Source organism: Stegodyphus dumicola, chromosome 8 (assembly GCF_044657685.1).
Source record: "Stegodyphus dumicola isolate Sdum_Otavi_A_Nest chromosome 8, ASM4465768v1".
Lineage (NCBI taxonomy): Eukaryota > Metazoa > Arthropoda > Arachnida > Araneae > Eresidae > Stegodyphus > Stegodyphus dumicola.
The window spans coordinates 128,480,104-128,505,684 of NC_140775.1; the positions used below are offsets into that span (position 1 = coordinate 128,480,104).

The window sequence follows — 25,581 nt, forward strand, 5'->3', positions numbered from 1 at the left end:
CTGCTTGTTCCCAAAATGGCTTCCCAATTCAAAGAGAGAGAAAGAGTGCAGAGCGGTCATGTTCATTCTCCAAGATGGGGTCGTTCGCTTTTCTCAAAATGGCGTCTCAATTCACACACACAGATCGTATTTTATTCTCGAGTGTCAAGATGTAGAAACATCTTTTTACTCGACTTCTGATAAGGATCGGGTGAGGGGGAGAAAGAGCATGGTGAAAGGAGTGTGGGAGGCGGAAAAAAGAGAGTGACGTCCGCACCAGCGGCAGAGAAAAAAAAAGGGGGTGGCAAGTTCAGTGTCGTTATAAGATGCAGCCGCGGGTGGTAAACCGCAGATTGAGTTTAGCGTGAATGAGTCAATTAAGGTTGTGATTCTTATGTGGGAAGGATGTCACAAGGGCAACGATGTTTTTCTCTGGGATGCGGAGAGTGTCTGAGAGTGCTAATAAGGCTATTACTGTGGGTTTGTACTGAATAAAAGAAGTTGACCGCTAATCGTTTGGAATATACCAAGGAGCATTGATAATTTCTCGTAGAATTTTATTTTGTAGAATTTGTAATTGTTTAATATTGGTTTTAGCTGCATGTCCCCAGATTGGTGCTGCATAAAAGAGGACTGGGCGCAGTATGGAGCGATATAGAATTAATTTGTTTCTAGTAGATAAGTTGCTTTTTCTACCAAGAAGAGGTCGCATAGTAGCTGTGGTGATTTTAAATTTTTGTACTACGGACCGGAAGTGGGTTCTGAAGGTAAGTTTTTGGTCAAGGGTGACTCCAAAGTATTTGGTTTCATTAATCCAGTCTATTTCTTCGTCAAATATTTCAGGGGGTGGAGGATATTATTTCATGTTTCCTTTACGGAAAATTATTGCCTTAGTTTTATCAGTGTTAATTTTAATCTTCCAAAGGGTAAACCATTTTTCCAGTTTTTTTAGATAGCTTTGGAGTTGGTTTCTTACGGCGATAACTGTGCAGGCTTTAGTAAGTATGGCGGTGTCATCGGCAAAGTGTGCAAGATGAACAGAAGGGTCTTTAGGGATGTCTTGTGTATAAATATTAAAAAGGTACGGCGAAAGTGCCGACCCCTCCCAATTCAAAGAGAGATCGTGACCATTTTTTTCAGTTTTTACAAGATGGGGGAAGAAGAAAACCTAGGATGGAATAACACGAGAGAGAAAAAAAACGCCATCTTGTCATTTTCTGATAGGATACAGGTGTTCGAATACTTTTGTGACCGACTGTAGATGCTAGTGTAATCATTACACATACTCTCTATCTTACTGAGACCTATAATTTGATTTTTTTTTTCTGTATTGTATCGGCCTTACTTTTCCTTTTATTTTGTATTACACATTTTTGTATGGCGTTTAACAAATTTCATATCAAATGCTGCATAATTATTTTTTTCTCAAACAAAATGGGCATTTTCTATTTGACTCTAGCTTGATTTTTCGCCCTGCGGGCGAAAAGACTGCAAAGGAAGATATCTGTCTACTTTGTCTGTCTGGCTGTCAAAAATCTCGTTTAAACAACAGTGGGATAAGTAGTGAATTTTTCCTCATGTTGTAGTTTAGTGATTTTGAGAACCATGGCTTCTAATGAAGCCAGAACGCAATCAAATTGCTATAATATCAGTACACAGTCACAGCTTCCGTGGGGTGTAAGGAAAGAGCGGCAGACATTTCCATCTGGTATAAATATTGACATTGAAGTGAAACCTGGTGAGTTTATTCTAAGAACTCTGTTTGCAGAATTCACAGTTCAAGCTGAACGGAAAATTGATTTGGTTCTTGCGGAACCTTTAGAAAGACCCCTCTCAAAATCGCTGCAAAGAGGAGAAGATGCTCTGTTTGATCAGCTTCTGAGTGCATTTGGTTCGGTTGCGGAGCATTGTTTGCCATCTCTGTTACGAACTCTGTTCGCTTGGTATGATCGTCAAGGAGTTGATTCTTCCCTGTCGCAAGAACATAGGCTGAGAGCAGATTCCAAAAATAAAAATGATTTACAAGAGAAAACAGAAAAGGATTATTTGCATGAAAGACGAGATCTTGCAGTTGAATTTATATTTTGTTTGGTGATTATAGAAGTTTTGAAACAGTTGTCAGTACATCCAGGACATGATGATTTAGTAAATTACATAGAAAATCTTGCTTTCAAGCATTTTCGATTCAGGGAAGGAGCACAAACAGGTCCAAATGCTCAGAATGTTAATATAATAGCCGATCTTTATGCTGAAGTCATAGGTGTTTTGGCGCAATCGCGATTTCAGTCTGTTAGGAAACGCTTTATGGCAGAATTGAAGGAGCTTCGTAGTAAAGAACCGAGTCCAATTACAACTCATAGTATTATTAGTTTATTAATGGGTATGAAATTTTTTCGTGTAAAAATGGTGCCAATTGAAGAATTTGAAGCATCATTCCAGTTTATGCAAGAATGTGCAACTTACTTTCTTGAAGTGAAAGATAAAGATATCAAGCATGCTTTAGCTGGATTATTTGTTGAAATTTTAGTACCTGTGGCAGCTACTGTTAAAAATGAAGTAAATGTACCTTGTTTGAAAACCTTTGTAGAAATGTTGTATTCACATACATTAGATCTTTGTACAAAAAAGAAACATAGTTTAGCTCTGTTTCCATTAGTTACTTGCTTGTTGTGTGTCAGTCAAAAGCCATTTTTTCTTCAAAATTGGCATTACTTTCTAGCCATGTGTTTATCTCATTTAAAAAATAGAGATCCAAAAATGTGTCGTGTTGCTCTAGAGTCACTCTATCGTTTATTATGGGTTTATATGATTAGAATTAAATGTGAAAGTAACACAGCTACTCAGAGTCGACTACAGAGTATTGTTAATTCCTTATTTCCTAAAGGATCAAAAGCTGTTGTACCAAGGGATACACCTTTGAATATATTTGTTAAGATAATACAGTTCATTGCTCAGGAAAGATTAGACTTTGCAATGAAGGAAATTGTTTTTGATTTGTTATCTGTGGGAAGACCCATTAAAATCATTCTCACGCCTGAACGTATGAGCATTGCTTTGAGAGCCTTTTTAGTTGTCGCTGATAGCTTGCAGCAAAAAGAAGGCGATCCTCCTATGCCAAGAACTGTTGGTGTTTTGCCATCAGGAAACACTCTTCGAGTTAAAAAGACTTTCCTAAATAAGATGCTGACTGATGAAACAGCTAGAACTATTGGAATGTCTCACTATCATCCATATGTGAGAAAAGTATTTGATGACATTTTGAAAGCTTTAGATGTTCAGTTTGGTCGTCCGCTTATGATGACCACTGTGCAAAATATCAATAAAGAACCTGATGATATGATAACTGGTGAAAGGAAGCCTAAAATAGATTTATTTCGCACATGTGTTGCAGCTGTTCCCAGATTAATACCTGATGGCATGAGTCGTCATGATTTAGTTGATCTTTTATCTCGTCTTACAGTACACATGGATGAGGAACTGCGAGCATTAGCTTTTCAGTCTCTTCAGAATATGACTCTTGATTTTCCTGATTGGAGAGAAGATGTTATTTATGGTTTTGTGCAATTTATGTTACGGGAAGTGAATGATACATTCCCTCAACTTCTTGATAATGCATTACGTATGTTATTACAGTTTCTTACAAACTGGAAGAATGCTGTGTCCTCTCAGTCTCAAAATTCTCTCAGGAAGGATTCTCGTGAACAGAATAAAATTGATCATTTATGTTCAGTGCTTCATCTAATTGAAGCCGTGGCTTTGGTAATGCTTTGTCACTGTCGACTTCCACCTCGACGATTGTCTGTTCATATCTTAAAGGAAACTAAAGCACTTTTGAAAACTTTAGTCCCAACATGTGAGGAAGATTATGTTGCTGAAACCATTGATCAGTGTTGTCCTTTAGTTGCAGAAAAGTGTCTTCCACTTTTACCACCTTCCGAGAAAGCAGCTTTGCTTTCTGCCTCTCACATTGATCTTCAGTGGCTGACAGAAAGAAATAGTTCAGTGTGGACATCAGGAATTCATGATATAACAGAGGGTTCAAATAAAGTGTCTAGTAACTTAGAAATAACAGATAATTCAGGAATAGATCCTTGGTGTGTATGTTTGTTAGGTTTCATTGACAATAGTAGTTTATTGAAAAGATGCCCAACAGCTGTTGCCCATTCTTGGCCTATAATATATTCAAGGATAACGACTCTTTTCAGTTATCTGGATCTTAATCCTGTAAGTGATAATAGAGCATCTTTATTACGACCAACAGTTGTGAAAAAGGCTCTTAATGAAAGAGAACTGCATCTGACTCTTTGGAGAAATTATTTAATGTTTGCCTGTCGAATTGCACCTCCAAACTGTTCTCCTCCTATGAGATTTATTGCACCTGAACTGAATCTAAGTTCATCACCAGATAGCGTAAGTTCTGAAAGATCTGACAGTCGGTCTCCTAATAATATGGGGGTTCAAGTATCAAGTCTTTTTAAACAAATTATTCCACTCCTTAGAAGTGAGCAAGCTGACATGCGAGATGCTATTGTTCTTGGATTATCTAAAGTTAATCATTTAGCTGTAAAAGATCTTATGGAAGAATTAGTTGTTTATATTAGGGAAGCCATAGATCGGAAACAAGAAAATGTTAGACGACGTCGGCGTCGAGATGTTCTTAGAGTACAGTTGGCCCGTGTTTTGGAACTTATTGCGGAGCAAGGGACATTTGGTATCAGTAATAGTGTCCTTGATAGAGATGCTTCCTCTTTGAATACAACATTTGTTGAATATATTGATGGAGCACGTTTATATCTTGAAACAGAAAATGATAAAGATGTTCCAAGTATTGTGCAAGAAATTAAACAACATTTTTGTGGATTTATCCATAAACTTATTAAAAGCTTTTCTTTAGAGAATAGGCATAATTTACTTGGCTGTGACTTATGGAGGAATCTTTTTTATCTGTTTGCTTCATGGAGTGGTAAATATAGTTCTCATTTTGGTATAGGTGACCGAAAAATTGTAAAAGAAGAACCATGCTCAGAATTTGAATTCTCCGCATTACAAGCTATGTCAGCTGTTTTGTGTTGTGGACCTTGTTTTGATCCTCAGGGTATTGGTGAAGAAGGACCATTTTATGCTTGGTTAAATGGCCTATTGAATTCTGATCTTGAAAAAGTATACCAATTAGGACAAGAAACTGTAGTACTCTTATTGGAATTTAATTCTGACTGTGGCACATTATTGGATTGGTTAGTTGACTGCTGTTATACTGGTGATACCCAGATGGCTGATGGTTGTTTCAATGCACTTGCCACAATTTTTAGTGTGCGGGAATATCCGTGTGACCATTATATGGCAATTATTAATGTGACGTTGCTCAATACTGGGTGTCCGCGAACCAAAATCCAAGAAACTGCATTTCAGTTGCTCCAGATTTTAGATCATCGTTTCTTTGGATCTAGTACATCTCTCCCTGTTGATGGTGAAACAGATGCTGTAAATAGAAATGTTGTGTTACGAAAAAAGCCACCTCAGTTTTGCGATGCATTATTTTCATCAGGCTATCCTTGTACGCAAATGCAACTTTCACATCATCTAGCTCAAATGCATCCTGAGTTAACTATGCCAATATTTTCTGAAATAACTAGTAGGCTTCAAACTGCACGCCCACCAGTCAGACAGAATTTATTACAATATATTTTACCTTGGCTGTACAATATGGAGTTGGTTGACCCTAATATTACTCACTGCAGCCCACTTCCTCACCTGAGTCGTATTCAAGAATTTTGTTCTACAGAAACTTGCCAGAGTATTGCTTTAGAACGTAGAGAAGGTTGGGGTTCAGCAGAAGCAACAGAAATGGTATTAAATAATCTTTTTTACATAACTGCTAAATTTGGTGATAGCCATCCTCATGAAATTGAAGAACTCTGGGCATCCTTGTGCAAATGTTGGCCAAATAATTTAAAAATTATTATTAGATATCTTTTTATAATAACAGGTCTAGCCTCAAATGAACTGCTTGTATATGCCAAACGAGTTGTATTATTTATGGCTAAAGCAAGACCAGAAAAATTACTGGATGAAATGATGGCTGATATGCAAACTGTAGAAACATTAAACTGCCTGATAGAAAGGACAGAAACACCTCCATTCTTTCGAGTAACTAGTGTTCGCAAAGAAAGTAGTCATTCAGATGATGGAGGGTCCAGCTCACAGCCGGATGCTCCAAGGAGTGAAATAACTCTTGAGCGAGGAACTCTTCATACAAAAAGACACAGCACAGAGAGTGGTTGTGAGAAAGACAGTCAAATCAGAAAAGATCTTTGTGGATCTGAATCAGTTCAGAATACCTGTAGTATAGCAAACACTGGTAAAGTCAATCCTGGTCCATCTTCTACAACTGCTAGTGATGATGGACAAAATACTATAATTTCTTCAGTTGAAGAAGAAAATTTTCTGCTTTTATGTCACGTTCCTGAGGAGGATAACGTGAAACCAGAAACACCTCAGCCACATCCTTTACCAATGCCAGAATTTGGTGGATATTATGCTCCTTTAACTGAATTTCTTCCAGATAGTTCTCAACCTGTTACTGGATTTCATCGTTGTAATTTAGCTGTGATGCTGTTGGCTGATGTTTTAGATGGTATAAATATTGATTGGTCTCCCCATGTTCCGTTAATGCTTCATGTTATATTTCTAGGTCTAGATCATACACGTCCTCTAGTACATGAACACTGTAAGACACTTTTGTTAAAATTATTAATTGTTTTAACGAAACATGAAGATCACTTGGGTGTTGCAAAAATCCTCTTGAATAATAAGACTCAAGAGCTAGGTTATGGTCTTCCAATTCAGACTTTAGTGACAAAAATCAATTTCACTGAGCAGAAACTTTTTGAAGAACCGGACATTACTGAAGAAATAAATGCTTCGTCTGTATATGAAACTGAGTCCAATTCAAGCCGAGAGCAAGATAATGGCTCATGTGAAACACTTGCAAATCATGAAGCCACAAAAACTCATATTTTAGATAGCAGCTGCATCACTCCAAATGTTAATGATACTATAAAATCTCTAATTGATTTCCTAGCTGCAAAGAAAGGTCATGCTTTGTGGAGCTATGAGGATATCACTGCAAAAGTATGGTCTGTGAAAAGTGCTGAACAATTAACAACATTTTTACAGCATGTGTTATTTGTATTTAAGGAATCTATTCCAATGGCTCATATTCAAGATCGTTGGGCTCAGATAGCCCTACAGTTAGCACTTTCTTGCTCATCACGGCATTATGCTGGGCGATCACTTCAGATATTTAGAGCTTTGAAAGTGCCTCTTAATGCTCGAATGTTATCAGATATCTTGTCACGTCTTGTTGAAACTGTGACAGAACAAGGAGAGGATATGCAAGGTTATGTTACTGAACTGATGCTCACTCTTGAGGAAGCAATTACTTCATTAGATTCTGCTTTCAAAATAAGTGATATCATGAAGGACTTCTTCAAATCAACTCCAAATCTCAATAAAGAGAGTAATCGTAAAAGTGCTCCACCAATAACAGTTACTCATTCTGGGCATGGTAGCGGTTCAAGCAACCCTTTACCCATGTCAGTTCATCATCAACGTAGTACATCATATTCTGGAAGAAAATATCCAGATTCCCCATCAGTTGAAATAAAAGACCTACGAAACCGTAGCAGTACTGATATTGATGTTAGATTACGCTCAAATAATCTGGGAAGATCTAGAAGTGCACAGTCATTAAAGATGGCAGATGAACAGTTTTCTCAAGAGGACAGAATGGCACTTCTAGCTCAATTTTTTTGGATAGCTGTTTCATTACTAGAATCAGATTATGAACATGAATTTTTATTAGCTATAAGGTTACTTGAGAAAGTTATGACAAAATTACCTCTTGAACGAACTGATTGTCAAGAAAAATTAGAGAAAATACAAATGCAAATAAAATGGTCAAATTTTCCTGGTGTTCATGCACTGCTACTTAAAGGGTGTGCATCACCTACCACATTTGATGGTACCATCAAAATTTTAAGTCAATTTACTGGTTTGTTAGATATTCCTATTGTTGATCCATCAGAGTCTTTGGCTTTCCCATTTCATGTCATGGCTTTACTACCTTATTTACTATTAAATTATGATGATCCCAATAATCTGTGTATCAAGAGTGCTGAAAACATAGCTCAGGTATGCATGGAGAAATCAAAAAAATTAGAAAATCTGGCTACTGTCATGATGTTGTACAGCAGACGTTCTTTTAGCAAGGAGAGCTTTCAGTGGACAAAATGTGTTGTTAAGTATTTGTATGATGCCTATTGTCATGTATTTCTAAATCTGATTACATTTTTAGTTGAAATTTTAGAAAAAGGGCCACAAAATCTTACACTACATGTCCTTGGCATCTTGTATTGTGTGTTGCATTATTTAGATGTAACTTGTTCTGCTCAGGCTATCAATTCTGATCTATTAAGAGTAATCTCAAGATTTATTGAGGGCCCACAATGGAAAGATGCTTTGAAAATATTGAAATTGGTTGTTACTCGGTCGTCAACACTTGCTGCGCCACCTGCTCCTTTTAGTGTTGGCAGTTCTGCAGCTGATAGTGTAAGCATTGCATCTAATACGTCTTTTGCTGATTCAGAATTTGGAACAAAACGAGAATTGCCTGGTAGAACAATGGAATTCACTATTGATTTGTCTCTCACTCCTATAGTTGGACAAAGATATCTCTTGAAAGATAGTCCTAAAGAAGGAGATAAAGAAGGATCTACTGCTTCGCCTAGACGTAGCCTATCTCATAATCATTCTTTTACAGAAAATGGATCTGTGGGTTGGAAGCGTCCATGGCTTTCCCAAGCTAGAACAAGAGAACATTTAATTGGATTACTCACTAGCTGTGGACAAAGAGTAGGTTTGCCAAAAAGTCCATCTGTTATATTTAGCCAGAGTAGTGATATCATTGAGCACCAGTCTTCAATGTGCAGTAGCACTGAAGAAATATCAGCTACTAATAATGAATCTGCTGATAGTAAACTTGAAGATGGCCATCCAGAACATGCACAATTTGGTGTTTTCAAAGATTTTGATTTCTTAGAATATGAATTAGAAAGCCAAGAAGGAGAAAGTATGGATAATTTCAATTGGGGTGTTCGTCGACGATCGCTTACGAATTATGATGGTAGTGCTGATGACATTTCAAAACCAAAATTGAGCCTGAATATGAGTAATTCAACTCTGAGTCCTCGCAAGGAGGAATCATCTGATGATGAAATGGGAAGTGTTTCCCCTCTAGATGATGTGCATCCTGACTTACCTAGCAGTAGTAGTGGATACGTATTTCCACCAAGTTCCTTGCCACTGTCTGAACACAGGCGAAGACCCATTAGTCCAGCCTCTGGCTCAACTCATAGTATGGCGAGTGATGGAGATTTAACTTTGAGTAACACTTCACCCAGTTTCTCACCATTGGCAGCAATACATTTACCACCTGGTTCAGAAGATATTGAAGATTTATGGAGATCTCATGTACGAGACTTGATGACAGATACTAGTGGAAATATTGCTGCAAACACATACCAGGCTATGTCTCGTTTGTTTAAGGAGATGTTTAGAAGAGTAACCAGATTAACACGAGAATGTTGTCAGATGATTTCCCATGTAGATGCTTTTCGAAATGTTGCATCACATTTTCTTACAATGCTTGACATTCTCATTAGTCAGGTTGAATGTCCTTTTATTTATATTGATCCAGAAATAATGTTAAATCTTGAACGACATAAATTTTGTGTTCTTGAGATACAAGAACATTGGGAAACTTTCTTAGAAAAACAAGAACATACAATGGAATGCATGGATAGTATGAAATCTGCTAATAAACTAGAGCAACTTGGTGAAGCTATTCCTGAAGGAACAATTGAAGAACATCAGGTTGATCTTTGCCGATGTTTATATAAGTTACATTTTCAACTTTTACTTTTACTGGAAAGTTATGTTAAACTCTTATCACTACTAGTTGCTGGTGTTCAACAAGCACATATTGTTGACTTGTCACAGGACATTACATTAGTAAAGAATGAAGTAATGAGAGCAGTAGAAGATACGGAGAGTGATAGATTATCACCTTCTGAGCAACCTGAAGTGTCAACTTTATCTCAGCAAGAAGCTGAAGCAATTTTACTTGATCTTGTACATTCTCATAAGTGGGGAAAAGCCATAAGACATTTACATTGCTATCGTAGTTTATTTCCTGGCTCAATGTTTGGAAATTCAGAAGAAGATGATGTTGATGTTATACTTGGAATATATGCAAAACATTTGTGTGAAAATCGAACAGGCTTTTTCATGATGTCGCAAGAAGAACATGATATAGCAGATGTTTGTCGTCTTCTAATGGATGTTAGTCTTCAGTTGTCATCAGTTTTGCATAATTTAGAACATTCACAGCAAGAAAGAAACCATGATCACTCTTTTCGCAGATCTGAGTGCTGAAATTATTTATTGGAAATGCAGTACAACATTTTTTTTTCATCAATTAAGACACGTACAGTTTATCTGCACCAGGTACTGTTAATTGCAGATTTTTGAACTTTTAAATATGGTTTGCCTTGCAACAGCTTATAATTTTACTTAAAACCTAATTAAGGCTAATCTTTGGAATATAGTAACAGGTAGTTTGGCGACATTTTGGTAAGGCGATAAAGGTTACTAGCTAGGACGTTAGCAGTGTACATGGATAAAGTCAAGAGTGTGCGCAATGCCATTTTTGTGCAATTCTGGGATTTTTTTTAAGTGAAAATAGGTCGACGTGTACATGGATACCGTGCATGTGCAATTCTTAAAAATGCAGCAAGCAGTGGGCGATTCTGCACTTTCTCCCAATTTCGCACCTGATCTTCGTCATGATTAAGCACTTTTGTTCCATAAAAGTTCTAGCATAAGCGTAATTCAGCTAGCAGATTGTTGGAAAAAAATTTTGAGTTAAAAAAAAAAAATGCCTTTACTTCGTGAAAACAAAATGGCATCCAAAAAAAAAAAAAAAACTAGGAGGTTGCTGTAGCAGGGTTAGTCGCCAAATTTTCGCCAAAAAAGTTACCATAATCCGAAGATTAACCCCTAATTAATTACAATCTGAACAGAATCAGGTATTGTACTTTTTCAGGTAAAACAGTCAGTACTTTAGTTCAGTAAATCCAAAAATTCCATAACCTTGTTTTTTAATGTTGCATTATGTTGTAATTTTAATGGATTCCATATTATGCACGGTATGCTAATCATTAGAGGCTACATTGATTACTTTAGAATACTTACTACTTTAGAATGCTATAAATATACAGTTGCAGTCATTCAGTTTTCCTGAATTTCAACATGCAGCTCCTACTGTCATGAAATTTGCCCATCCCTATCTATACATAGATAACGATTACATATGGTTTTATTGCAACACTCTTATAATGAAAGCAGGAAATTGTTAAGTGTTATTAAAATATTTTCTCTTATGTTTTTTAATATGCCCCTTCTAATGAGAGCTAATGTTATGCTTATTGGCACAATATAAATCCAGTATTGCTATAAATTCTCAGGTACTTATATATTAGCTGCCATGCAGTGATGCACTGTGAAGAGTATCACCCATGACAACTTTTAGAGTTGCCACAATACTTGCATAAAATCAAAGCCATGAATCAATTTCTAGATCTGCCTTATTAACTGCAGAGGAGCAGAATTGTGGGTTGTAATGCTGGGGATTATAATTTGTTGTGGCTAGTGTGCAAGTACCAGTTTTTTTGGGGGGGTGGGTGAGAGATGTTTTTGATGAGAGTACAGTTTTTATCAGTATCTAATTTGTACTATTATATCTAGAGTCGTAGCTAGGGTTTTCAGTGCCCAAGGACAACTGAAGATTTTGTGCCCCCTACTGCTTGCCAAGGATGGAAAACATTTAATTCTAAAATGTCGTAACATCAGTTTGGCGCCTCTTGGATTCTGCGCCCGGGGACAGATGCCCCCCTCTAGTTATGCCCCTGGTTATATCAGATATGATATCAAATTCTTGTACCTGATATTTTTTATATTTTGTTATAAAATATGAAACACTTTGGGCTAAGTCATTCAAACAATCTAGTGAAAAAAAATTTTTTTAAAGATTTTTGGTTACTTTAAACAGTGCTTTTCAAGATTAAAATGAGTACTACATTATGTCAAGTACGGCTGGAATGAGAAATTTTGGTCTTATGAATAGTGTGCAGGTATGTCATGACTTAGTGCTTTTTATTGGATGCTTTTTTATTGCTTAAGACAATTACAATAATTTTAATTTATTTTTCTCGTAGCGTTTGTCATATTGTAGTAAACTATATTGAACTGTTTTCTATCTAAAAGCATTGTCCAACTTGTGTACAAAAAATGCTGAGTTACCCCTTCTTAATTCTGATTATCACACCCCTTTCGAAAAGTTGTGTAAAAGTATTCACGAGACAAAAATCCGATTTTTGTGAAAATATATTTATGTGGCAACTCATGTATGTATATAGTCCAAGTCTGTTTTGGCCAGTGTGCAATGGTAGCTTGTATGGCTGCTAAGTTTTTGTAGTTCTCCGATGTTATTTCTAAGTGAAAAGATATAGAAAGTACATGGGAAGAAATTTCTTGAAAAAGGTATGTTTTTATAACCAGCATTTCTTGCCTTTTTAGTTTTATTGCTTGACTGCTTTTGCATGAAATTCTTAATTCACAAACTTTTTTAAAGTGGCGGATGATTTTCGTGCTCTAGTTTGGTGAAAAATTAGTTGTCACTGAGCAGGTCCAAATTAAGATTATTAAAGATACTAAGCTCTTAAAAACTTTTGATGCCTCCACATATGTTTATCCATCTCTTTCTTCATTTTTTCTCTTTTCTTGGGTTTTTAGCTGCACCATGCATTCCATGGTAAAAGTGGCGATGGGAAATTTTTTTTTTTTTTTTTTGTCTTTTTTCCCTGATGCCCTAAGCACATGCTTATAGTGCTTAATTTTTAATCCAGCCCTGCCATTGAGTTTGCGAATGCTCTTCAAAGTTGTCGATGAGTTTATGGCATTTTAATGAGGGTGTAGATAATTAGGAAGTATTGTGTGAATGACTTAATAAAAAATTTGTTGCGTTTGAATGCATGAATGCTTTTCAAAGTCACCAGTGAGTTGGTGACTTTATGTGAGGGTGCAGGTAATCAGAAGTTATAATTTTTTTTTTTATTTCTTAACGACACTTATTTATTATGAAAGGTGTCAATTTAACATTTATTATTTTTTTTAATTTTCTCCTGATATTACAAAATATCATGTAAGAGACATAGAAATTATAAATTACATTGTGTAATGTATAATCATTCATGGCTGCATCGAATATAATATTATGCTATGCCATTCTAAAAATAATAGCCTTTTTGTATCATCTTGGTGTTTTATTGATGTATTGTAAGAGTTCTTTATTTATTCATGATGCATAGTTATTTCTAAATATTTAGTTTCAGACCATTTCATATTAATTTTTAGTCTATAATATGGGCTTTTATGTATTTATTCAACTAAATTCTGAACTGACAAGCTCAGGTTTTTAGTTATATTGATCTGAAATTTTTTATGCTATTATTATTGAACGATTGAAACTAAATTCTGTGAAAAAATTTGCCTAATTTTTAATTTACAAAAATTAATGACTAAAAAGTACCCTTGTTTTAGGACACTTCAAGTACGAGACATATCTTGTGTGACTATTTAGGTGCTTACATACTTTTGCAACCACCCTAGTAGAAGTCTCCAAACTCTGGCAACCATGTGCATAACAGTTTTTTAGGTAACCATATCCATTGTAAATTGTAATCTGAAAATTCACTAAATCACCTTTTTCATTTGTAAAAAATTGACAAACTGCCACAAGGTGGTTGCACTAATATGTTAAGTACCAATATTTATTTTGTATTACATGATAAGCTTAGAAAATCTATATCTCAGAAAAATTTGAGTAAACACTTGTATAATTTAGAAAACTAAATAATGCTTGTAAGTGAGCTGCTTCTCTATAATGCTTCAAATGAGAATATATAGCTTGCGTGAATGTTAACTTTGGTTAGAGTAGACTGAAAGGTACCCCTTGTATCACAAAGTTTCTATAATGCTTCAAATGAGAATATATAGCTTGCGTGAATGTTAACTTTGGTTAGAGTAGACTGAAAGGTACCCCTTGTATCGCAAAGTTGTTGTTTTGTTTATCATCAAGTTGTTGTTTCATTTATAAATAAACCTGAGTAGTTGAATGTTCCATAAATATACTTTTACCTAGAATTGGGTGCTCCTTTACATGTATATGGATAAAATCAAGAGAGTGTGCAATGCCTAGTTTGTGCAATTCTGTGAATTTTTTTAAGTGAAATAGGTCAGTGTGTATATGAATACCGAGTTTGTGCAATTCTATATCTCAGAAAAATTTATTATTTTGTCTTTGTGTAGTGGCGAGTTTTGGTGCTAAAATCGCCGCTGCACAAACAAAAATAACAATAACAGAATTGAACAAGCTCAGCATCTATGTGCTGCCAACAATCACCAATTTTCGCCAAGGGGTGCCCGTAAATATACTTGTACCCTTATTTTTATGTAACAGTAGTAGACCAGTGCTTTTTCCAGTGCAAATGAATAAACACTTGTTAATTAAATCTGAAATTTCATGTTAAGAATTTTTTGTCAGGTACTGAATGAATGCCTAATTTTAAAATTTAGTAAATAATATTAAGGAAATGATGGTGTATTTAAAATCATGGAGATGAATTATTTATTAATTGTGAATGTATATTAAAGTTTAAACTTCCTTAAATATTTATTTAGATATTTCTTTAGACTTTTTCTTTGTCAATATACTAGAAAACAAGTTTTAGGAATTTAATAAGTTATTAATGAACTTTCTGGTATTTTTTTTCACTTCTTAATTTTAAATATTATAGTATATGTAATTTGTTAAAATATGTGCATGCATATATATATTTTTTTTTTGTGGTTAATAACATTGTTATAAATACAGTACATAGAAATAATTTTTTTAAAATAAATAACAAAAGTTTGAAGTTTTTTAATAAAGATTTAAGTTTTAATTAATTATTTATTTCCAAAAATATTTTTTTCTTAAAAATTTATAGTTTAAGTTAGTTCTAATTAGTTATCATTTTCTACTTGTACAGTTTCTATTTGTACCACTTAATATGAACACAGTTAATGTTATTATTCAGATATTGTTATGGAATTGCAAAAGTCCTGCTGTTTGTATGCAAAGAAATGGAAAAGAGATTTAAGTTTTAATTAATTATTTATTTCCAAAAATATTTTTTTCTTAAAAATTTATAGTATTTCTAATTAGTTATCATTTTCTACTTGTACAGTTTCTATTTGTACCACTTAATACGAGCACAGTTAATGTTATTCTTCGGATATTGTTATGGAATTGCAAAAGTCCTGCTGTTTGTATGCAAAGAAATGGAAAATACATTGCTTATTGTGATTAACAGTTCAATTAATATGATCAAAATATTATAGAATAAATTTTAAAAGTTGGAATCACCAAATAAGTTCAAAATTGATTAGGAAAATTGCCAACTGAAAGAGAACATAACTTTTAATTTTTCAGTAACACTTGGCTCTTTTATTTTTATTCATTCTTTTGATGTAATTATGAATGCATGATACTTTCTCAGGGGCGTAGCTAAAGTTTCCAGCGCCCGGGGACAACTGAAGAATTTGTGCCCCTTTCTGTGTGCCAAAAATGGAAAATATTTCATTAAAAAAGTTTGTAGCATCAATTTGGCACTCCTTCGATGCTGTGCCCCGGGGACAGATGTCCCCCCCTTGCCTTACCCTAGCTACGCCACTGTACTTTCTGGTATTTTTTTTTTTTTTTCTCAGTTCTTAATTTTAAATTGTACTTACTGCTTTTAGAACTTTCTTTTATGATGCAGTGACGTACTGAATTGCCATTTTCAAGATATAAATTTGAGTAATATACTTAATAAATCAGTGTCTGCATAATTTTCTTGCATAAATCTTGTACATGTAATCATAAATCTTTTTCTTGTAAAAATTTTGTACAGTTAACATAAGTACTTATGTAAGCCAATGAACATAAGTACTTATGTAACTTATATGTGTTTTGGGAGCTGTTTTTCTATGTCCATCTGTTCATTGGCTGTGCATTTTCTGTCATTTGCTAGTATGTCTTAACAGATATTTGCATATTAAGTTTCAAGATTTCCAGATGGTTTTTATACGTGCATAAAGTTTTTCACATATATATATGTATAACTTTTTAACACGTTGTTTCTTCTTTTAATGTAAGCCAATGAACATAAGTACTTATGTAACTTATATGTGTTTTGGGAGCTGTTTTTCTATGTCCATCTGTTCATTGGCTGCGCATTTTCTGTCATTTGCTTGTATGTCTTAACAGATATTTGCATATTAAATTTCAAGATTTCCAGATGGTTTTTATACGTGCATAAAGTTTTTCACATATATATATGTATAACTTTTTAACACGTTGTTTCTTCTTTTTATGTAGGTAGTAATATTGATATTTACCACTTTTTACCTGTGTTTTGTTTATAACTCAAACCCTTACATTTGATGCTTCAATTTGCTCATTCTGGTTTAATGATTTTTTTTTTTTTTTTACATGTAAATTGATTTTATTCATATTTCTTTGTAGTGTAATATATTATTACATACACAAGTAATGTTTAATTTTGCTTTTACTAGTGTTATATGTTATGAATTATTAATATGTTTTAGTGGCCTACAGTCATTTGAAATCTTAAAAAAAGGGGGTGGTAGATTTTGATTATTTACAGTGTTTAACAGTGCTGTAAATCATAATTTGCCTAATAAGTGAGAGATATTTACATATCAATTGAAACAATATGAGAAATTTATTAGTTATGGAATAAATTTGCATTATACACTTGAACTTATATATTATTGCCATTTAGGTATGTTTGCAAATTATAATTAGTTAAATGGAGGTCAAATAAAAGGGTCAATATATATTTTTATTTTTTAAGTATTTTTTTAATTAAAAGAATCTCTGTTTAACTTTATGATATACCTTGATTTTGACTTTTTAATATATGTAGCTGATTATCTGATCATATCTTGTCCTACCTGAGATAATTGCTCTAACAATGTAAAACTGATTGTTATCACACATCACACAATCTTATTTATTGACATATATTGTGCGTCATACAACATATTTGTTGTTTTCCTCTCATATAAGGTAGGTAGCATTTTTTAGAAAAAAAATTGGCCTGAGTTGCACATATTTCTCTATGTTAATCAGACTAGATGTTAATCAGTCATCTCTATGTTAAAAAATTTTAATTGTTTTTTGTCCTATAGAAAAAAAAAAATTTTTTTCTTGCAGTCATATCTTGCATTTCTTTCAGGCATAAAAACTGCACTAGTTCAGAATCTTTTTGCTGCTTCAACTACCTGATAGCTGTTTCTAAGTAATTAAAGAATTTAATATTTGAAGGGCCTGGATTATTTTAGCAACAAGTTGTTCTGCCTTTTCTGGATTTTAGTTTGTCTTGAACAGATAATACAGTTCTTTCATGATAAAACGTTTGGTACCCAGTATCATTTGCATGGACCTTTCTCTATATTGATTTTCATCATTATAATAGATTTCTTTCTTTTCTTCTCAAATTCATTTTGCATTCCTGTTATTCAATACCATTCAATTTCATTAGCATATTCTTTTCTCCTGCTTAAACTTGATTCCAAGCTTTTTTTAAATTACAGATCATTACAATGTTCTTATCCAACATGGCTTATTTTTGAACTTCTTTCTGAAGTCATGATATTTGTTGAAATTATTGCCTGTATACAGTTTGAAAAACAAAAGTGTCTTCTTTTACATGGGGTGAGGAATTAACTAGCCAATTGAATATTTTTCACAGAAACCATATTAGCAAAATATTGTCATTGGGCGAGAAAGAATTTTTGTTTTTGTTTTGTTCACACTGCAGTTGTGATTAAAGTTTGACCTTAGAACAGGACTGTTTGGATAACCAGCCTTCTCTTGTTCTGTTATCTATTTTGTTGTAATATATTTTAAATCAGACCTTGTCTAATTCACTTAATAATGAACAATTAAAAAATAATCTCTGCATAGGGAATAAAATTGCATCACTTTAAAAAAAGCATACAATTTTAATGTATGCTGTATATCAGTGAAATATCAGTATAGATTAACCCTCTGATTAACTGACTTCTATGGGACTGAACTTGGATAAAAAAGCAGAATGACCTGTTAAATCGTTAAAAGCATACAAAATAGTGTTTATCCATTTAGAATCAGATTAATAAGGTATGTATGTTATGTATAAATATTTCTTAAACATTATGGGTGCATTATTAAACATTTATGGGTGCTTTTCTGTTAGCAGGGTACTACTTAGCCCCAAACATAAATGTTTATGATTAGCGTAAAATCTAATTAAAGGGCATCAACTCTACACAAAGTCCGAAATCCGGACGTCCATTATCCGGAATGATCTAAAATCCCGACCTCAAAACCAACAAAATTTTTCTCGTAGGCTTTACACATGCGCATTTGATTTCTCCCTCCACGCTTAATAAAACATCTGGAGAGTCCCGATTCTTAATTTCACTTCGACACTAAATAAAATACCTTGTTACTTATTAAACCATCAATTTAGCATAAATTTGAACGATCAGTAATTTGGCTCCGTTGCTGCGTATTTGCTTGGCAGGCATCTCAAACTGAAACATTCCACATAGATACATCGTTGATCTGACGTCAACCTGGCGAATCATTATTTATTATACTTTCCTTTCATTACCGCATGTTTATCAAAACATGGCAACTTGAGTAATGACTCATGTAGCGATATTTTTTTTATGTTAGTATTTGAAAAATAAAGGAATGTGGTAACCTTTTATGTTGACATTACGCTTGTCGCTGGTTACAGATTTCAGTTGTGCTAAAAAATGCTAACGAGGAAAAATTTACCAAAAATTTCTTTCCATATGCTAAAAACAGATTTTGTCGATGATACTCATAGACCCAAAGATTACATTTAGGGCTATATGAATTAAGAATAACTGATTTGTTATTCGCATAAACCCAGCCCTCAATAAGGTTAACCCTTTCCGGCACGCTACCTTTTAAAGTCGGAGCTTTGATTTAAAAAAAAAAGGTAGGCAGTCTAATTAGGCCTAGAGGAGTACACAAGTAAAATTTTGTGAAGATAGCACTTATCGCTTATTTCTGTGGGTCTGCCCGAAGAGGGCACACTGATTGAATAGAGTTTCGAAAAGAGTGCTGAAACGAGCATTGTTGTCAATGGACTGACCGATGAGATGCGGAGAAACAAAGAATGCAGACTCTCAGTTGTCCTAGATTATCAGTGAGCCCGTTCTGGGCTCACCTAGGGTTCGCCGTTTGATTTTAGGCAATATTTCAAGGTAAAAATTTAAAACTAATATAGAATAAGGAGATTAGCATGCAGCAAAAAAAAAGTAATGGTACTATTCGGTTTTGAGGACTGTAAAAAATCGCCAATCTGTTGTTGATGCCAGTGCTGCCAAAAATAATTGCGGCAACCCTAACGCAAGAAAGGAAGGATAATAGCAAATAGCTATCTAAGATTGATGTTTTAATTTAGATGAAAAGTTAATTTCATATAATACTTTTTTATTATTATAATTTATAGAAAAAAGGCAAAACATGACCGAATGGAAGCATAAGAGTAAATAACTATTTCAGATCGTTATTATAATTTATATAAAAATTGCTAAACATAACTGAATGGATGCCTGCATCGCTATTTCGCTACCGAGTTATCGCCAAAGCATAATTTTATCACGTTGGTTGTTCAAACATAATTTTCTATAATGAATGATGCCTTTTCTTTGAAAAAATTCTTGGTAAAGTGCAGAATCGCCCACTTATTTCTTTGCCGCTTTTTACAAGGGTAAAAACAATTGGATTTTTGTCAATTTTCTGTTACTTTTAAAGTGAAAATAGGTCGATAGATAAAGTCAAGGGTGTGCGCAGTGCCATTTTTGTGCAATTCTGGGATTTTTTTTAAGTGAAAATAGGTCGATGTGCACATGGATACCGAGTATGTGAAATTCTTAAAATCGCGTGAAGCAGTGGGTGATTCTGCACTTTACCCAAAATTCTATTGCAGATATTTCGTCATGGGCAATTCCCAAATTGTTAAATCCATAGGATATCAAAAGAGGATTTAAAAATTAAACTAGTATTTCAATGACGTCCTAAGAAATACAGAACTAGATAAACTTACGCAGTCTGAAATCAGTGCGTACGCTAGATTTGGCGCGCTGTTAAGTGGGCGCGTTTGCTAGATTTGGCACGCTGTTAAGTGGGCGCGTTTGCTAGATTTGGCGCGCTGTAAAGTGGGCGCGTTTGCTAGATTTGGCTCTTCTGCGCATACATTTTCGCTGCAATTTTTTTTACGGCCCTCGAAACGGAATAGTACGAAAATAACATAGAAATGTCTTTTCAAACAATTCCTTTTATACCCTAAAAAAAATCTGGAAGATATCTTATGAGGGTCTTAAAAAACTAAACATGGCTAAAATATATGGACTGGTTTGTGTTGAGCTGCCATCTACTATAAATAAAGAAGGTTCAGAGTAACCTATAAATCCTTTTTCATTCAATTTTTCTGCCCGTACAGAAGCAAATTTTTAAGTGTGTCCAGACCGGATATACTGTGGCGCAAAGGGTTAAGTATATGTGGGAATTTATTTATCTGATAAGCACGTGCAAAAAATAGACATAAGTATAATAAGTAATTAAACTGATAAAGTTCAGGCTTAATTGTCTCAGTGCGCAATAGAAGCAAGTTAAAATTTAACGGAACAACTTGTCGTTAGTCGCCAAGCTCATGATGCAAGGATAGCTAAATTTGATGATGATAGCCGATAGCCGCTAATTTTAAAGTTTTTGAGATATCGCAAAAAAAAAAAAAAAAAAAAAAGTAAAATTTTCCATTTAACGGATTTTCAAAGAAATGTGGAGGTAACAAATGAAGATGATATAAAAGAATTTTTTCATTGTGATAATAATGTTTCTCAATCATCAATCAATGCATGAATGGATAAATCTGTAGTATGGTTCTAGATCCAGAAAATATCGTTACCGATACTGGAGAAAGTGACAGAGAAGTTACTGAAAACGAAAAAATTTCGATTGAAAAATTAGTCGGAATTCTCGAAACAGCAGTTACAAGACTTCCAACAATGTAACTCAACAAGAGATTATCTCTCTACAGAATTAAAGAGAAAGTATTAGCACAAAAAAACGAAGTATTTTAAAACAACTAACATTGAAAGAAACGTTTAATAAGGTAAACAAATAAATATTAAGCTTTTTTTTTTTTCGTAAAAAAAAAAACCCTTAGGTTTTTTGTACCCTTTAGATCATAAATAATTCATTATTTCATAAATCGTGATTTCATATTTTTAATTTTTTAATTTCAGCATGCCATCTTATTAGATTTAAACTGATGATCTATCATCTGGAAAAATCCCAAATCCGGAATCGCCGAATTCCCGACAAGTCCGGATTTCGGACTTTGTACTGTATATAAATCTTCATAAGAAATATGAACTTGTAATAACAGTAATGTATCATAAATTATGCGTAATATTTAATGTGTGCAATCTGAATTTATGCAATTCTGTGATTTTTTTTTAGTGAGAACTTGGGAACATTTGGTGGCTAGTGCCGACTCCCAACAGAAAAGCACCATTTATTTATGTAGCTAAAAATCAATTTCATTCCTTTCAGTTCTTGTTCATGTACAAAACCATGTTTCTTTAACAAGAGAATATCAGTGACAGATGAAATGTTTTTCTGTTCATCACATCTTAATTATTTCAGTATTTAATTTGCTCCGTTTCAGTTTATTTAAGTTTCAGATTAAAGTAAATTACAGAAATAATCAGAACTAGTCAAAGAAAAATCCTATGCAAAATAGTTGTTTAAAAATGTTTTTGTAGCAACAAGCAAAGATTAAACTGAAAAGCTTTTAAACCTGTGATTAGCACTGCTTTTCATGGACGAAGTAATACATTGTTTCTTGAGCATAATGCAGTGTAATTTTCCAAAAATTAACAATAGGAATTTGATTTACAGAAAGAGAAGCTTTAAATATTATTGGTTAAAGTGAGACCAGGTAAAAGGCTATCAAATGTATGTGAAAATTAAATGACTACGTTCAGTATTTGAGTTTCTTGTTTCTGGTGTTCTATTTCTAGTAGTAAATAGTTTTTTTTTTTTTTTTAATTGAATGCAATTTAAATCGATATATTTATTCTTGTAAATTATTTATTTATGTATGTCTCTGGATTGTAAATGATTGGTAATCTTATTGTATATCTATGGAATATGAATGTTTGTAATCTTATTTAAATCAAAATAAATTGTACATTTGTTCTGTAGAGATTCAGCATTTTAATTCCTAAAGTAGCAAATTTAATCTTCCTGCAACAAATTATTCCCCTTTTTATTATCTCTATTACCAAATATTATACATGCAGTGTTGAAATAGAGAGGTTTGTATTACCTATTAATTTTCACCAAACATTGGATAAAGAAACAAATCAAGAAAGTTCACACTAATATTTATATTTGATAAAAATTTAATACATGTACTACTTATAATAACTGAGTGTGACAAAAAGATTGCTAATACTCACAAACATGAAATTTATATTAGATTATATGCTATTTTGAATAATGAAATTATTTTAAAACCAACTAAATTGACTAAGTGTTACTTTAATTATAATCAGAAAACCCAACTGGATTTACCATTAAGCGATATAAGAATGTGCTTAGGGCATCGGGAAAATCGGCACTACAAAATAGTCCTGAGGTGTTCAGGAAAGGGGAGATTAAAAAATTTCCCATTGCCGGTTTTACCATAGACTGCATGATGCAGCTAAACTGAAACCCAGAGCGAGAAGAAATCAAGAAAACTGGTGTAAATGTATATGTGTGGGGGGGGGGATATCAAAACCTTTTAAGTGCTTAGGGCCTGTAAAAATGTTAATCGAGCCCTGAGAGGTTTTTATTTCTCTTTACATTTGAATTAATAAAATTTTTTCACTTTTTTTAAATCGTTTTCGTAGGGCTGCAGCATTTGTAATTTTAGAAATCAATCCTCAATTTTGCATATAGTAATACAGAACTTAAACCTGTTTCATAGAAAAAACTGCCTTCCTTTATAGCGAAAATTTGCTTTCATTGCCTAGTAATAGTCTTAAGTTGGGAATAAAGCTGAATTTTTGAACGAGTGGTTTCTAAATGTCGCCTGAAAGTAAGCTTGCTAACTAAGACAACACCAAGCATGTTATTTTATTTTTCCTCTCATATAACACTGTATTGTCTTCAGTTAGTATCCTGTTACCTGGTTTTTTTCTGCTTATTTACAACTATTCTGCAGTCAGTAAATCAGTCTTCAAAGATAAGATAATTTTGTAGCTGATATTAAATGATATTTTTATCAATATCTTGAGCAAGAATAGCTGTATCATCAGCTAACTAGCTTTTTCTCCCTGCTTTCTGCATGTCTTCGTGGTGTAACGGTTAGCACATTAGGCGCGTATTCAAGAGGTCCAGGTTCGAGTCCCGGCGAGGGCATTGCTCATTTTTCTCATCTCCTACTTCAAAGAAAAACCCTAATGACATCTACAATGGCGCCTGAACCAGTGCTTAAATTGCGCCGGAACCCGGCTCCGGTACTTTTCAATTTTTAAGATAAATTACAATTCTAACCGGAGCGCACCGGAGCCCTAAATAAGATGAGCTCCGGTACTTCTTTTTGTAAAACTGAGCCACAATTTAAAGGGAAAAAAATTTAGAATTCCTAACGTTTTAGTTTAACAACAAGCAGACTTTGCAATACTCTACTTCCCTAGAAATACGAACTCATGAGAACATGAGACGTTCAAGTAAAGTCCTCTCACTCACATGCGGAAACATTTCCCTTTAGGAAGGGCAATAAATTTGGGGGAGTTTGTTTAGGAACGCGTAAATTTCGCGCCAATGCCATCGTATCGAGTGTACTGTCATCGATGCTTACAGTTAGTTATACTCGCAGGAAGGAAAATTTGTGTTCTTAAATGTGCGTTAAGTGACAGCGAGTACAATAAGAGTGAAATACTGAGATAAACTGCTCAAGCACGTCCTATACATCGTCTTTCCCACAGTATCCACTAATGAGGGGGAAGTGTAACCAGCAACTTTACATTCATTCTTAGGAGTCGAATTCAGGACTCATTTACCCCTCGCACACATCTGCTTGAGGGCTATAATTATATCAGCAGAGAGCCGCCGTCAAAGAGAACGTTCTCTTTCTCACCAAGATTCCCTCATTTTTTGTTTCCACCCACTCATACTCTCATTCTGTTTCGCCCTGGAATTTTCATCAGCTCTACTTTAAGTATATTTAATTTTTGTGATCATAAAAGAACTTCTCCCCTACAATCAGAGCTTAAATTGGGCGGATGTCGGCTCCGGTGCTTCTTAGTTTTTGTAATAAATCATAATTTTAGACGGAACGCGTCCTGAATAAGAAGGCTGCGGCACTTCTTTTATGTAATTCAATAACAATTTCAGTAGAAATTTTATTTTAACAATAAAATTATATTAAAAATCGCTTATTAAATTTTAATTTATCTCTTCATTTCATTTAATTACTTCAGTCTTTAATTATTTCAATAAATAATAATTAATCATCTATTAATTATCAATTAAATTATAATTAATTATATAATACTTATTGATTAAATAACAATTTATAAGCATCAAATAAGTAGCTATTAATTAATTTGATAATAATTAACTATTTAATTTTAAAATTATTAATGAGTTTAATAATCATTTTATTTATTTATTTACTCTTGTTCCTCTTTGCTTCCATAGGGTTCCGGCACTTCTAATCTTAGAAATTAAGCCTTAGCCTGAACTAAAAGGTGGTGGATGATGATTCTTCACCCCCCAAGACTTGGTGTATGAGTCCCCTAATCCTCAGCCGCCTTTTAAAAGGAGAAGTATATAAGATATTTTCTCTCTCCTTTCTGCATGCCTTCGTGATGTAACGATTAGCACATTCGGCACATATTTGAGAGATTCAGGTTCGAGTGCCGGTGAGGGCATTGCATATTTTTCATGTACTCTTCATTCAAAATAACCTAATGACTCTATAGATTAATTGAATTATTTAGCTCATGAGGCATGTCAGTTTTGCATAAAAAATAAATGCAAAGAACTGCTGCACCACAGATTAATCAGTTCTAACCAAAATTTCAAAGCGGTCGGAAATATAAAAGGCAGTTAATTTAGAGATAAAGCTTGGAACGTTAAATTTGATTAGTTAATGTATTAAATGTTCAATACTTCAATACTCTTTAGATAAAATTACACTTCATGCGCCTTGGCATGGATTCAACTAATTGTTCAACGTAAGAGTGTTCCATTTCTACGTAAATATGGCTTTTAATACAGCTTTCGAAGAAGTG

General features: G+C 33.8%; 1 protein-coding gene across 1 annotated transcript; it reads left to right on the top strand.

Moving 5' to 3' along the window:
- The first annotated feature begins 1,514 nt into the window (after positions 1 to 1,514).
- fry (microtubule binding protein furry) lies at positions 1,515 to 25,581 on the top strand. Its single transcript, XM_085822398.1, has 2 exons — positions 1,515 to 13,828; positions 24,986 to 25,581. The coding sequence occupies exon 1, from the start codon at positions 1,585 to 1,587 to the stop codon at positions 10,471 to 10,473; it is 8,889 nt and encodes a 2,962-aa protein (XP_085678524.1). The 5' UTR covers positions 1,515 to 1,584; the 3' UTR covers positions 10,474 to 13,828; positions 24,986 to 25,581.